Source organism: Thermobia domestica, chromosome 1 (assembly GCF_964235325.1).
Source record: "Thermobia domestica chromosome 1, izTheDome1.hap1.1, whole genome shotgun sequence".
Taxonomy (NCBI): domain Eukaryota; kingdom Metazoa; phylum Arthropoda; class Insecta; order Zygentoma; family Lepismatidae; genus Thermobia; species Thermobia domestica.
This window is the reverse complement of record NC_137454.1, coordinates 295874537-295890632: the sequence shown is the minus strand read 5'-3', so window position 1 is coordinate 295890632 and position 16096 is coordinate 295874537. Positions and strand designations below refer to the sequence as shown.

General features: G+C 36.6%; 1 protein-coding gene across 6 annotated transcripts in view; it reads right to left on the bottom strand.

The window, feature by feature from the left end:
- Positions 1-11676: 11676 nt before the first annotated feature.
- LOC145661522 (UBX domain-containing protein 11-like) overlaps positions 11677-16096 on the bottom strand; it is a 136708-nt gene continuing 132288 nt past the window's right edge. For 4 of the 6 annotated variants that reach the window (XM_081726840.1, XM_081726844.1, XM_081726849.1 and 1 more), the window contains exon 11: positions 11677-12136. In XM_081726840.1, coding sequence (XP_081582966.1) covers positions 11907-12136 — 230 coding nt within the window. In that variant the 3' untranslated portion in view covers positions 11677-11906. The remainder of the gene's footprint in view (positions 12137-16096) is intronic. The other 2 variants (XM_081726855.1, XR_014126897.1) reach the window with 2 other exon arrangements.

Sequence of the window (16096 nt, the reverse complement as noted above, 5' to 3'; positions counted from 1 at the left end):
TGTGACGAAAATGACCTACGGTTCCGACACTATCGAATTTCTAGATAGTTTCTTTCGCATCGCTTAGTACCTTTTAAAAAAAAATCTGCATCTCTTTCTCGTCTCTGCATCACCCGAGGTGAGCTAAAGGGGCCTTTAAAGTGGGAGTTAAATGGCTCACTGTTCCGCCACTATCGAATTTCGGGGTCGTTTCTTTCGCATCGTTTAGTGCCTGTTTTGTACGTTTTGTGTGTCACCGGAAGTGTTTCAAAATGGATCTATGAATATAACGAAACAAGTTAATGCTGTTCCGCCACCAACGAATTTGGAGGACGATTCCTTCACATCGTTTAGTGTGTATTTTGTACCGTTCTGTTCGCCTACTTCCACGTTTTGAGCATCACCAGAAATGCGTCAAAATGGTCCATCAAGGTATGAGGAAAAAGAACCATTGTTCCGTCACTATCGAATTTGGAGGTCGTTTCTTTCGCATCGTACAGTGCCTGTTTTGTACCGTTTTGTGCTCCTATTTCCACTTTACTGCGACAAGAAAAATGGGCCAAAATGGCCTACAAGTATAGCGGAATAACTTAATGCTGTTCCGTCACCATCGAATGTCGATGCCGTTTCCTTCACATTTTTAATGCATGATTTGTGTTGCTTTGTGCATCAGTGGAAGTGGGTCAAAATGGTCCTTGAATGTGGGATGAATATGTCTTTTTCTGCCATATTTGTAGGTCCTCTTTGACCCACTTTCGGTGGCGTCCAAAACGTGAAAATATGCGCAGAAACGGTACAAAACATGCACTAAACAATGCGAAAAAAGCGACTGTGGGGTACTGGTGGGATAGTGGGTCATTTTTCTTACCACATTGAATGCCCATTTTGACCCACTAACATTGATTCACAAAACGTGGAAATAGGCTTAGAAAACGGTAGCAAGGAAATAATTATCAATGATAATTATAATAATTACCTATATAATTGAATTCATTGTAATTTGGTCCATGACAAACATTTTACCATTTCGCACTAGCTGTTATGCCCATTCTTCGCAGGGATCAGATAAAATATCAATGTAAACAAACTGAACAACGAGAGAACAATTAAAAAAATTTCTAAAATTGGATATATTTTGTGTGAATATATATCCAACAACGTACATGTGTTTTCATTGGGAAGGCCGATGGGGGCTGAATTTGAACGTAAACACTATCGGGGGTGTCACTATACACCTGAGCAACCCCGATAAATATGGATTCGACACAAATATTGATCATTTTCTACTACTTTTGCATGTCCCGGTGAGCGCCCCCTCAGACCCCCTTGGTTCTAATTGTGAAAAAAATCTCCTCTGGCCCCCAGCCGATACCGCGAAAACTATGAATGTGACACTAACATCTGCCATTTTCTACTACTTTTTACATATCCCGGTAAAAGCCCCTATGATCCTCTGGTTCCAATTTTCAAAAAACAACGCCTTTGGCCCACAGCCGATGGGGGCTGCATTTAGAAGTCAACGCCTATGGAAGTATCACCATTCATCTCAGCGACAGCGAAAATTATGGATTTGATACTAATATCGGTCATTTTCCATTATTTTTACATGTCTCGCAATTCTCCACCCCCGGTGACTCCCGGCCAGCATACAATGGTGGCTAAATTTGAAAATCATTGCTAATGAAAGTATCATCATTGATCTCAGCGACCGCAAAAACTACGGATTTGACACTAATATCAGTCATTAAGGATTATTTTTACATGTCTCTTGATCCCCTTTATAATGCCTCCGTTCCTTAGCTAATGGGAGCTAAATGTGAAAGTAAACGCGGTCTTGAGTTTCACCATTGAGTTCAGCGACCCCGAAAACTATGAATTTGACATTAATATCGGTCATTTTCGATTATTTTTACATGTCTCGGAATTCCCCCCACTGGTGACCTAAGGCCCGCATACAACGGTGGAAAAATTTGAAAGTCGTCGCTAATGGCAGTGTCACCATTGATCTCAGCGACCGCGAAAACTATGAAATCGGCACTAATATCGGTCATTTTCTACTACTTTTACATGTCTCGGTAAACGCCTCCCTGAGACCCCCTGGTTCGAATTTTGTCAAAAACTCTTTTCCTTGGTGTGGGACCTGGACCAAGGTACCCGTGACCAAAATTTGGTTATTCTCGGTCAACTTGTCTGGTCCCTAGGCCGGTCCCGGAAAACGTCCCCCTGAGACCCCCTTAGTTCGAAATTTGAAAAACAAAACTCTCCGGCTTGATCTGGGGCCTAGACCAAGCTACCCGTGACCAAATTTTGAAAAGATTCGGTCCACTCATCTGGTCCACAGGCCGCACAAAGATAGACAGACAGACGCAAACAAACTCTTTATTTTATTTATATTAGAAAGGTCAGATCCGCCGTTATTGTAATAGAGCGGTGCTTGAGCGATTGATCGTAGAAATTCAAACTCTGATGAGTGATAATTTCATAGGCTTGTTTTATTACAAATTTAAACTCTTTAGTCAGTAGAGAAAAGGGCGTGAATCATGGGTCAGAGTTGATGGCAATAGGTTTTGGTGGGTCTGTGGGTCACAGTGGGTGAGAGTGGTTCATGGTGGGTGGTGGGTCAGAGTGGGTCACGGTGGGTCGTGGGTCACGATGGGTGGTGAGTCAATTGGTCGTGGCTAAAGTTTTCATTGTCCCACGTCCTCTCTGAACTACAGTGTTGAAAATTAATCAGTGAAAATCAATTGCAATTGATCAATCAATTGAAAGTAATTGCTGTGGAAATCAATTGCAATTGAATTAATTGCCAATTGATTTCAATTGCAATTGAATGACTGAATTCAATTGCAATTACTTTCCACTGCAATTACTTTCAATCAATTGATTAATTGCAATTGATTCCCCATTATTAATGGCCAACTGCAATTAACAATTAACCATTACTTACTTCAATTGTCAATTGCAATTAACAATTAAATTTACAGATTAATTGTTAATTGTTAATTCAATTGAAATTTGCCCAACACTGCCGAGTCTCAGTCGAATTGCCGGGTCGCTACGCGTTTGAATCCTCGATCCAGTGAGATCTATAACCTAATCAACATCATCCGACTGACACGATGATCGGTTTCAGCTCTAGTGTGTTCATTCTATCTGTGCAAATTACGTTGTATCCGCAAGAGAGGAAATTGATGCTGGATGATCAGAACAGATACATCTTCGGAAAAGACTAGAAAATGGTAGTCTCTTTGGTTATTTGAAAACAAAATTTTATTTATACTAGCTCGACACAAAATTTGTTTCCATCCTATAATTCAATGTGTTTTATTCACGTTGAAATTTGAAACATGCTACATTTCGAACATTTGTAACTTTTCATTACGATACAGTTTGGACTTTAATATAGGTATTTCTGATAAAAATTTAGCAGTAAAATAGCACTCATTCAATTTTCTCTTTTTTTTTTCGTTTCGTTTCTTTTTCTTTCTTTTTTTGTTCAGTTTGCATTAGTAGTCTGAAATGGAGGATATTACCAACGCTACCTACTGGATTTATTAGACCCTATTTTGGATCAGTACGTCCAACGAATACTACCGAATTTGCAATCGAACCACGCGGAGACAAAGCATGTGTGTTAAACTTTTGACATTATCCTAGATGTGTCTCTGAGATTTACAGTTCTACTGGAAATTGAGTATGCTATCCATTATGAAAGTGACATAATGAATGTTTAAAGCATCCTCTATATATTCGAATAGTATGATTTGAATCTATCCTACTTAATAGATCGACCGCTTGCTTTTTCCCTTGAATAAAATGAATAATCACCGGAAAACGTGATATTCTGGTGACCCATCGATGAATCATAGCAGGCAAGTTCTTAGCCTTCAACAGGTACATAATTGCCCTATGATCTGAATGAACATGAACTCTCTTCGTGTATGCTAAATACACTTCCAACTTTTCAAGAGACGTAAGTACCTCATTTTTCTGACAGAGAGCGTAGCCCGAGCTTAACGACGATCCGTCCATCGTGTAAATTTGGAAGTAACAAGTCGGGGGTCCTCTGCTAAAGCAGTCTTAAGTCTCTCCAGAGCTTTATTCTCTTCCTCTCCCCATTTAAATTTAACTTCCTTTTTCAAAAGATTAGTGAGAGGAGTAATGATAGAAGACATGTCTCTAATTCTAAAACGGAAAAAATTAAAGAACCCTAAAAGCTTTTAAGTCCCTTCACATTTTTGGGAGGTTGAAATTGATTCGCCATTCTCAATTTCTCTTCAGTACATCTCACGTACCCATTAGTAATACGGAATCCCAAGAATTCTATTTCGTCTTAAAAAAATCGCACTTTTCCGGACTTAAAGTTCCCAATATGTTCCGAGGTTAAATTTAAAACATCCAATAATTCTTCTGGGCTATCCCCCGAAAATACCAGGTCATCAAAAAAACAAATCACCTTAGTAAAATATAATTCTTTAAGGATCTTTTGCATTAATTTCGCAAGGGAAGCTGGCATTCGGGACAAACCGTAACACGGTTTTTTGAAGTAGTACAGTCCCTTATGAGTAACAAACGTCGTATATTTCTGGCTATCCTTATGGACCGGAACTTGACTATACGAATATAAAAGATCCAACTTTCCATAAAACTTCTTCCTACCCAAGTGAGCCAATGACTCTGTCCGCCTTATGCAGAGTCCTTTTGACACATGATTAGGGTCATGCTAAACGCCCGACTTCTGCAGGAAGTATATGTAAGTCGAACGCTTTAGTATGGCACTAATTACACGTCAGAAGGACTCTGCATATGGCCCTGTAATACTAGGCAACTGTACTAATACTGTAAAGCTTTCCCTATCCGAAATCTCGTTAATTTTTCTCGCATCCAGAATCAGTTTCCAAGTCCCATTAGATTTTTGGTGTAAAATTGGAGCGCTAATATAGTTCGAAGATGTTTTTTCTATTTGGCCTGCTTCCTCCATTTCCGTCAGCAATTTTTCCATAATTTCCTTCTTATCATTCGACAAAGGTCTTAATTTAGAATAAAAAGACTTATCTTCTTTTAATAAAATTCTATGTTCAATTAAATGTGTTGTCCCTGGCCTAAAGGAAAACGCGTCTTTATTCCTCCTTAAGACCTGCTCTAACCTACTTTTATTTTCTATGTCTATATTTACATCAGCCAACAACTTTTCTATTAAGACATCTTTATCTTCTACAATTAAAAGCTCATTTTGTTCTACATTATAAGATCTATCAAATAAATACACCGGTGAGTCATCATCATCTACTCTATAACCACCTAGAGACAAACATAAAACAAGACGACTTCTTCTAATAAAATCTCTTCCGGCTATAATTCTTTTGAACAAATTTTTTACCACAAAGAATTTCTGCCTTATTTTCCTTCCCAGAAAATTTACTTCAACAACTACATATGCATCCGAAGCTGTTGAACCAGAAGCCAAGGCTATATACAAGTTTGCTTTGTTGAAAATACATCCCTCTTTTTCCCATTCCAAAGCCTGTTTATCTGATACATAACTGCACGACGCCCCAGTGTCGATATATATCGGCTTGTTTAATATGTCTACAAGTATGAGTGGTTCCTCCATCTTTCCTTGTGATTGTTTTGCAACACCAATAAAAAATTATGAGCTTGTGCCGAATTTCTCATCTGTTTGTCACCCGTGCTGTTTACAGAAAGATCCATTGAAATGTACTCTCTCTGATCTTTTGTTATGTTCCGAGGGTGTGACTTCGTCCTATTTGGAAACCTTCATCCTTTTTGAACCTCACCCTGACCACTCACTCCACTTGGTTCCGAAAACGTATCCTTTTTTCTTTTTCCCTGTCTCTCCCAGCACGCGGTTTATGACTGTTTCTCTACTTTTTTCTTTTTTATTCGGGGTAAAGATGGTCTCTCACTCATTTTTGAAGACGACTCCCCTCCCTTCTCCTTGCCAATTTAACTCCTATTGACCCACTTTGACGCTGAATGGGCCCTTCCGTTTTTTTCTCCGTCTCCCTCACTATGAGAAGACTGGAGTTTTTCTTCCTTTTCCTTAGAGTTTGGTCCTTCCCCCATACCTTTTCTAACCAGAACAAAATCCGCATCTATAAATCGGTTTATTCTTTTCTCCGATTTAAACTTCCACCCTCTTTCTGAGAGGAGGATTTCAACTTTGGCCGTTTGTGAAAACGGAGCCTCTAGTAAAGCTTTTACTGGGAAATCCTCCAAAACATAGAACATTGTTCTAAACTTTCTATGCTTTATGTACAAATTTACCACAACCATTTGGTGTGAAAATGTACAACCCGATGCTAACGAATTTTTTTTCGTTTATTTTTCTGTTTTACATCCCTTCTTTATCCACTCCTGTGCAAGGGATTTTGATGCTATATTTATTGAGGAACCTGTGTCAAAATACAGTGTTGTGAATTAACGATTCACAAATCCATTAGCATAAGGCTCTAACAGTCTTTTTGCAGACTTCTCACTATGCCTCTTCGAGAAGGCACTTAAATTTTTTCTGTTCTTCCTCTTTGTTCTTTTTGAACCTTACACAAACAGCCCGTGTATGGCCTTTTATGCCACAAGCGTAACATACTAATTCTTTACGTTGGCTTACTTTTGATCCTGCGTCTTTTTTCTTCCTAGAAAAGAATGCTGGGTCTAAACTTTCTGCCTCTATTGAAGGAACACCCACCGCTGCTAATTCCGTTTTCGCTTTAGCGCTATTTTGGTTCCTCACATAATTATATTCTTCCAGTAGTACCGACTGGATTTCTAACGCCTTGGACTCAAATTTCTTCAAAGATACGTATTCTTTATCGTGTAAATACACCTTGTATTTCGGATGTATCTTTGTCATGATCGATTTAATCTGTTCCTTTTCACTTGGTATTTCCCTCAACCTCGAGAATAAAACTGACATTTCTCTGATGAATCTAGCTAACGATTCACTTGGTTGTTGATATTTACCATGAATCTGCCTATCGTAATCAAACGAAAAGTATTCCTGCAAAAACTGGTGTTTGAATTCTCTAAAATCCGCAAAAGGCGAATTAAAATTGAACCAAACCTTGCTACTTTTCAACAGCAAATGTGGAACTATTTTATCCAGCACTTCTTCCAGCGATATTTCCTTTCTCTTGGAAAATTCAATGACCGACGAAATAAACTCGAACGGGTCATCTTCATCGCTTCCCTCAAACTTAGGTAATAAGATCTTAAAATCCGCCTCTAAGTTTTTACAAGAACAAGTTGACTGTCTTTGATTTTGCTCTTGCTCTCTCAATCTTAGTTTCTTAATTTTCCCCAAAATTTGTTCCTGAGAAAACTGGCTTTCCTCTCCTAACCCCAATGATTCGTTTAAAGCCGAAATGTCTACTTGACTCGCCATTTTACTAACTTTCCTGCCTGATCTTAGAATCATAAACTATTCATAAGATTTCTATATCCCGGCATAGAGCCCACAATTTTTTACCGTCCTCTCTCACACAAATATATATCTCTACTGGCGGCGTAGCTTACGGTTAAATAAAGTCCACACCTTGCGACCAATTCTTCCTATTCGTAGAATACGCCTCCCGTACTTATCTAATGAATAAATTCACTATGTAGAGAATTCCTCAGTTAAAATATGTCGAACAGCTTCCCTATTCAAGTTAACCATCTCCGACACTGCAAGAACATGTAATCTTCGGTTACTCCGAAACATTTCACCAACTTGGGCAATGTTTTAGTCTGTAATCGCTGACCTTCGGCGCTCAGAACGCTCATCATCTTCCACATTGTTCCTTCCTTCGAAAGCCGTTTATGCCATTCAAACATACGTGCCCGAAACAAAATTTCACATTCATAAGCCTCGGTTAACTTTTGAAATGTTTCTGTGCCTGATTTCTCAAGTTTCATAAGAAACTGGATGTTGATTCGCTGTTCAGTTTTAGGGACAACTCATTTTGTTTCTTTTGTTGCGCACTTTTTTTTACTTTCTTTCTTTTTTGGGCGTCTCACCTCGTATACTAAAATAATAGTAAGTGCTTTCTGGGTACAACATGAAGCGGTAGAATATACTCAGCAGTCTTTTATCGATCACAGGTGACTAAAATGGAACTCTGAAGAAAATTAATCTATCAGCATTTCGCCTTAAAAAAGTAATTTCAAGACATTTAAAAGGCTCTTTCTACGGTAATTCAGTTGAGTTCACAATCTGTCGAAAAGTGAAGCGGAAGCACTGAAAAAGCATATTGAGAATTGTAATTTTGTTTACTTGGTGGTTCTTAATGCAAAATATCGCAGGCAAACAACTTTGGGTCAAACACACTTCAATCGAAAAAACATATAACTATCAAAAGAAGTACAACTTTTACAAAGATATCTTGGAAAGATGAAAAATTATCGAAATAAATTTGAAGAACTGAAGGAGATGAAGATAATACTAAATAGCTAGTCCATTCAGACTGAATTTCTTTACACTCGGGATAGGAAAGAGTGACTACGATGAATATTCTCAAGATGAACGATTAAGGAATCCTGAAAGCTTTCAGCGCGTAAATGTATTTCTTTGAGTGCTAGATATGATAACAAGGCTAATACAATGTCGTTTCAATAGTTTGAGTGAAACTTAAGCGTGCTAGAATCTATGCAAATCTAAGTGGCACTGATCTTCTATATGAAGTTGATGGGTTCGCAGAAATATAGAGCAAATGTATTTCTTCAACATTTTCACGAGAAATTTTAACTATGCAGTTAACACTTAGTAATGAGATCTCTTAAGTGACAATAAGTGAACTAACTTCTCTTCTTATAGTGAAAAATCACCTCATTTCATCCAGTTTTCAAGAAATGTATGCAGCTTTGATATTTCTGACCATTCCAGTGGCAACCATTCACTTTACGAATTTGAAAATTATCTAAGAAGCACCATAAATCAGTAGTCCTTTACATCGAGCAGTCCTTCGCTAGAAGGCTACTCTTCGAAGTACTAGAAACTTTGCCGAAGTCATAGCATTTTAAATATAAAAAATGTTATAGAATACTATATTTATAAAAGTAACATAGAAATAAATTCCATAAAAATATCTTGCATATAAATTATTAGAGTTGTATTTCCAATATAGGGGTATAAAAATAATTCAATTAATATAAAATTTGTAAGGATGTCAATTGTCAGTTATAGAAACTAGAATTGAAAGTCATCATAAAAGTGCCAGGGGCCTATAAACCACCTCTAGCTACGCCCCTACATAGAGCCTCGTGCTGAAAAGGAACATTTAACTCTAGTTTAGTCAATTAACAGTATGTTCATTGATTTAGAATATCAATATAACTCCCCAACTGTATTTGGTTTGCTCGTCAATTTCCGGTGTATTCTCTATCTCCGCTGATAAAAGACTTAAAACTAAATACACTCTGTAAGACAGTGAAAAGGATCACGCACCAAGAATTTCAGATTCGTCCGGCAAATGTCAATCGCTTGAGGATTTCTGCTCCTATTTAACGTCGAGATGTGTAATTTCAACTTTGTTCCAATAGTAGAATAGAGCTACTGTTAAACACACCGTTATCGCTAAAGATATTAAGAGGTCAACTTCATTAACGAATTCGATCGATATAATCAGTTTAGCCAGCAATTGCAGACAAACGGAATTCAAAGATTCGCTTTCGTTCAAGAGTTATCACTTGACGGATGTAAGTCTCTATTACCCGCTTAAAATGTTAATGAATTGACTCCAATAACGATCTCAGCCACTAATCGCTCTAGCTATCTATTGCAACAAGAATTTTAGGAATGATCAAAAAAAAAAAATCAAAAGATTCCGTTCTTGGCTAATAATTAGTTTTTGGATCAGAGCCCACAAAATTTTTAAACGGATCCTAAATCGAGTTTTCGTATTTTCTATGGAATATGCACATCGTACTGACCTAAGTAATAGTTTGAGTTTGGCTATACTATATAAAGGGTAAAGAAGGAATGTCACAAAACTGTATTTTGGAGAAAACTGCGTTTTAATTTTGAAAACCGCGTACAAAATGAATAGGGTTAGTCAAATCTTTTGCCCCTTTCCTTGGACATTTCTATATCTACGCATGCATGGCATATACAGGCAAATAGTACAGCGGGGGACACTTCTAAATGGTACAGCCATATGGAGATTTACGGCTAAGGTGTACCATTTAGAAGTGGCCCCCGCTGTACAAAGAGTCATCAACAAATAGGACAAAGCACCCGTTAAAGCACACACATGGACATTCCTGGTTTTTCACCCGCCTTATCCTTCATATGTAGTTCTCCAGATATAAGGCGAACAAGAAAATTTTTGACTGAAATATATTGGATTATTTAAAAAAAAAAAAAAAAAAAGCTTGAAAAGTACCGTAAGACGGGGTTACTTTGCACAAGATATAACCCATTTTAAAGAAAATCGCATGTAACTTACAAACGTAATGATTTAGAACACTGTATTTTAAACATATAATAGCTAGATATATAAGGAAAACTTTAATGCAAGTTCATTAGTAAACACTAACTATAACCATAGTTATTGAAATATAAACTTTGGTGTAAAGTAACCCCAGCTATGGGGTTACTTTGCGCAACATACAAAAAAGTATGTTCAACATACGAACATAACGTTTCTGCGCAATGTTTTTCCTTCAGTATTTATACATTTTACTTTCTACACAAAACTGCATGCAGTCTACAAATATTGATATTAGAATGATGGTACCGGTATCAGTACTTAGTTTGAATTATCGATATTTGTAAAGAAAATTATGTATTTTCTGGTACCGGCACAGGAACCGCATTCCAATAGTTTAGCATATGTCCCACAAAAATGCCAACTCAGGAACAGATGAAAAAATCCCTGTGAACTGATTTGCCTTGGTTATTCCATATGTCCAAGAATATCATCCCAATCGTACTTAGAGGAAGATTTACGTGGGTTGGGACTTTCAGGCTGAAACCCACCCAAATTGCATGATTTCTTTTTTTAAAAAATCTAATATTAGTCATTCCTATGCGTATAAGCTGCAACCTCCTCCCCCCTAAAAGTCTTGTAATTTCTTTAGAAAAAAAAACGAAGTTTTTGTGAGTGAAGCCTCTCTCAAACTACTTTTCTGGATCCGCCACTGTTCATAATTTATTTTCTAACAAGAAATTCATTCCGATATCTTCCTAAATAGGACATTTACCTAAATTTAGAATGCAGGAGGTTCCAGTAATAATAATTTCCTATCTAAGCGGTGTTTTGAGCCTGTGCAAAGTAACCCCAAGTAGAAGCTGAAACCGCTTTCTCCCACTTTTACTTTTTTATGACTTTAAAACGTTTCACATTTCAATTTCAACTATTGCATCAAAGTCCTATCATACACAGTAGTATTCTACGGAACTGACTTAACTTTGACGGAAAATCTTGTACGTGATCTTTCAAATTTTAGCGGCCTTTACAGTGACTGCTTTCCATACCTCTACAACAATGAACCCTCCCGGTAATTAGAACTGATGTTAACCACCAACATTATAGCCAAAATACAGTTAGATATTCTATCTTACGGTGCCAGTTGAAACTTTCTCTTTACTGTTCATGGTTTTGCCGACAGAGGACTGTGAAACTCTTTTCATATTTTGTGCAAAGTAACCCCGTCTTACGGTATTTTGAAGAATCGACTAAAGCATAAAAATTAGCATTTGATTAGCTTTAATACTTTTATTCTGCTTATAAATATTTTAAACTATATGAGCAAAATATACATGAAATTCTAATACTTAAATTTCTTCTTTTGTTTACACACATTTACAATAACGAACACTACAATTAGTTCAACATTTCAATAATGTAAAAACTGGAAGATCGCATTGAAAGACACCCTCCCCCAGTTCTCACAATTATTTAAAGTAAATATAGACATTTTACATATCACTTCTGACTTTCGTTTTCTATGCTTGATGTTGCCTGCATGTAGATTACAGAATCCTTCGTTATGCCGCAATCATGAAGTGACTGAGACTCATCTTCAATTATTGCTGGAGGATAGCCACAGAGAAACTTGTAACTAGAGTTCTGAGATGGTCGTTTTTCATCCACCAACTGTCGCATTTTTCGTATGGAATCACTCAATGACATATGCACAATGTACACATCTGTACCTAAAATATTCACAGCCATTAGTAATCTTACAGAACAAAATTCATAGCATATAAATGTACCTTATTTATATGCTACCTTATTTTTATTTTGATTAAATCATTAGAAAAAACATGCTTCACAAAATGCCTTTGATGACAAATCTTAAAATAGAATTTCAGTGATGTTTAAATTGGATTGGTACACAACATTGGTTTAAACTTACATCAGATATTAGTACGAAGTCAATTAAATAAGTGTGCCCCTTTGTGGCCCAATGATTAACAAGCGTGTGGTACTGGGTTCGATTCCTCGTAAGTGTACTTAACTCACATGCAATCCAATTAGTGGTTTGTATCCCTCTTTAAACAGTACGACCTGTTTCATATAGCCTTGTGGTCAAAAGTTCCAATGAACCTACCCATTGATTTAACAACTCTTCTTGACTCACCAAAAAGTTCTTTTTGCAACTATAACGACGAAAGAGAAATGCAAAAATTGTTCAATGCTAACAGCAACGCTAACTCGTTATTGCGCCTAATGGGCTAATGGGTTAACGTTCTTATTTTATAATTAGGAAGTGTCGGTTTTCAGTGGCTACCACCCTAATTGGGTTGTTTTTATATTACTAGTTCCACACGTTAGCGTCTAGGATAGTGTCTTTACTATCGACCGTGGTTTTCCAAAAATTCGTTCTTCACTTCCACTATTGAACTACTTCTCATTTCCCTCATACTGGTTGTATACCAAGTAAATAAATAAATAAAATAAACATTGTAAGTACAATTCTCCGAAACACTATATGTGCGAGTTCTTTTTTCTCAGGCAATTAACCCTAACTAACAACGTTTGAGGAGAAAAAGCTGAACAATAATTCATTTATTTCAAAGCTTGCAGTTTCAAATCTCATTTTACTTTATATTTACATTCAGTGTTGGACAGAAACCTAAGTGAAACTGTAACTAGTGCTGTACCTACACGTAATTGATACCGAAATATCTGTTAAGTATATACACATTATTTTCTCTATATTTTGATTTGTATCTAGATATAATTTGTGTGTGTTTAAATACCAATAAATCTGCAATCAAAAACAGAAGTGTTTTCCCACTACTAGTTATTTTACCAATCACTTCGAAATAAATTTACCATTACGATAAAGATTACTTGATGTCGAAGAACGAGATTTTGAGTATGTTGCCGAAAATCCTAATCAAACAATATTTTTAAAAATCTAGTGGTGGGAAAACACTTACGCTTTTCTGTAGAATTAACTCTTTCGTTTGGAACATAACTTTCTTAAGACATGCAATATTGCAGGAAGAGAGGGGTGGGATGCTCTGCCAAAAGAGACAGCCACTGTGTCGGTAACTTCTTTAGGATGGCATAAAAAAGAAAGAAAAAAAATGTGTGCCTATAGTTCAAACAGATTATTATTGCTTATTGTCCTCCCATAAAATACGAAATCGAGAACATTTTTAGTAAATTATCTTCAATTTACACGATTCCCCCCCCCCCCAAAAAAAAATAGTATGGTAAAGAAATCGACTGGTTACTGCTGTGTGCAAGAGAATTTTCTATTTGAGCTACACCTCCCACACCGACTGCTGAGATAAGAGTTTTTGTAACTCCTCCAGTTATATGATTTTAAATGAAATATGAACAAACTAGTTGTGACTGTTTCCTGAAAACAAAATCCAAAATAAATTCATGCTCATTTTTTTTCAGAGAGCGAAATTAATTATGCCAGTTATAAATGAAGCAAATATTTACGAAATATAAACAAAATAAATAGAATCACTTTGACAAAATCGTCCGAAGATACCCATTCCACTAGTATCATACGAATTAGGAAGAACTTTTCCCAGAAAAAAATACTTATGTCTTATGAGGGGTTGCTTCTGAATAAAATATGAATCAAATCATAGAAGCCGTTTTGAGAAAATTATCCGAGAAAATATCATTTCACTAGTAAACTATCTCTTCAATCTTTTTCAAGAGAATGGACGTATACCATATTATAGGAATATTAGTGAAATAATTAGAAAGTTGACTCGCCATAACTGTCGATTTTTGCAGACCCCACACAATTATGTGTGGTGATGAGGCACAGAAAAAGGGCGAAGTGGAGCGTAATGAATTTGCTGACCGATGTCGTAGATATCGTGCAACACCTCAGAATGTTCCATGTGTCCAGTTAAGATTTTGTCAGCTTGAGTTATTATGAATGAAGCAGTCGTAATTAGTAGTTTCCTCAGACATTACTGACAAAACAGGTACACCGCCGCATAAGTCCGTGAAAGCCGTAACAAGGAAACCAGGGGCATGGACATGGCAGTTGGCAACTAAGGTAAAGGCGTCACAAACCACCGTAGTGCATTACCTTCATCCACTGTAGTTTGTCAATAGACGACCAAAAGCAGTTCCTTATGAGCTCAGTGGACAACAGGCCCAATAGCGAATCGACATCAGTCAGACATTTCTCTGCGGTTATGGAGGGGAATTGTACCTGGTAATGCAAAATCATGATGCTGGACAGGATAAAGCAATGGCTCCAGCCATGATATAAGGCTGTCCCTATCGTGCAATGATCAAGTTTTGAGAAGAAATTAAAGTTGTGCCTTTGGTGAGTTCTTATGGACCATTGCAATGGGAACTGATTTTGGATGCATGTGCTGTAGATGTCACCGTCTATGCTGAACAACTGGACTGCGAGTTCTGTATCAACAATACTCGTGTTAAATAAGGCGAAACTGCACCCTGCTTCATATCGACAAGGCTTCTTTGTCATCAATCTAGGATATGTACAGAAACTTTCTGGATTAGTGAGACTGGCACTTAATTTGAAAGAAGTACGAGCTGGAGTCTACGAATTTTCCCAATCAAAAGCAACGAAATAATATCGGCACATCATTGAGCAGCTGGTCAACAAGTGGTAAAAAACACTCGAGACCGAAGGTCTCTACTTCCGGGTGACTCTCTCCACATTTCGTTCCACCTGTGTGAAGTCAGCAGGCAGAAACGGCATTTATTTCGACTCATTCTGGTATTTATTAAATATGAATAAAATCGCCTGTGTAGTTTTCGGTAAAATCGTCATTAAAAATTTCTCTTCGTCAGTGAAGTAGCCCTTAAGGACTTTTTAAGAACACTGACATGAAAGGCTGTTACTACTTATTACGAAATACAAAAGAAAAAAAGCTTAACACTTTACGATAAAGTTGTTCACAGAAAACTCATCCTATTAGAACCATTAAAAAGTTTCCAGAAAAACTTACAATAATATATAGTTCCAGTGAAATATTTATTTATGGAATGCAAACGAACTTGTACAGTCAGAAAGCAAGTTTTGGGAAAATTACTTGAAAAAACTCACTTCAGAAACATAGTATGCCTTTCGGACTTTTCCAAAGAAATACTTTGTGCTACATTGTAAAGTTGTTAATTTTAACTAAAATGTAAGTCAAATCAATGGAGCTGTTTATGAGAAAAGTTGTAATTTTTGATTTTCACCTTCAGTAAAGTACCTGATTTTGAAGATTAAGGAGAGAAGCTCAAAAGTAGAGTGAACTCTTATAAAAACTTAAATTTGAAATTTGGTCTCGATACATCGAACAGTATGGCCTCCAGAACGCGGACATTTCTCTTTTTTTATGTAGGTATCACGAAATATCTACATCTGTTGAAATTACAACTACATTCTATTACAATTACAAAATATTCTTAATTCATATTATCATTCGAAATAATAAATAATAATAATAATAATAATAATAATAATAATAATAATAATAATAATAATAATAATAATAATAATAATAATAATAAGTGGCATATTTAGAGGGCTTCCGGGCTTAAGATCCCCCGAAATCTTACTTACTATAGTAAAGTATATGAAATATCTTGCAGAATTTTCACATCTTCAGGCAAAGTCCCCCCCGAAACAAAATCGTAAATACGCCACTGATAATAATAATAATAAC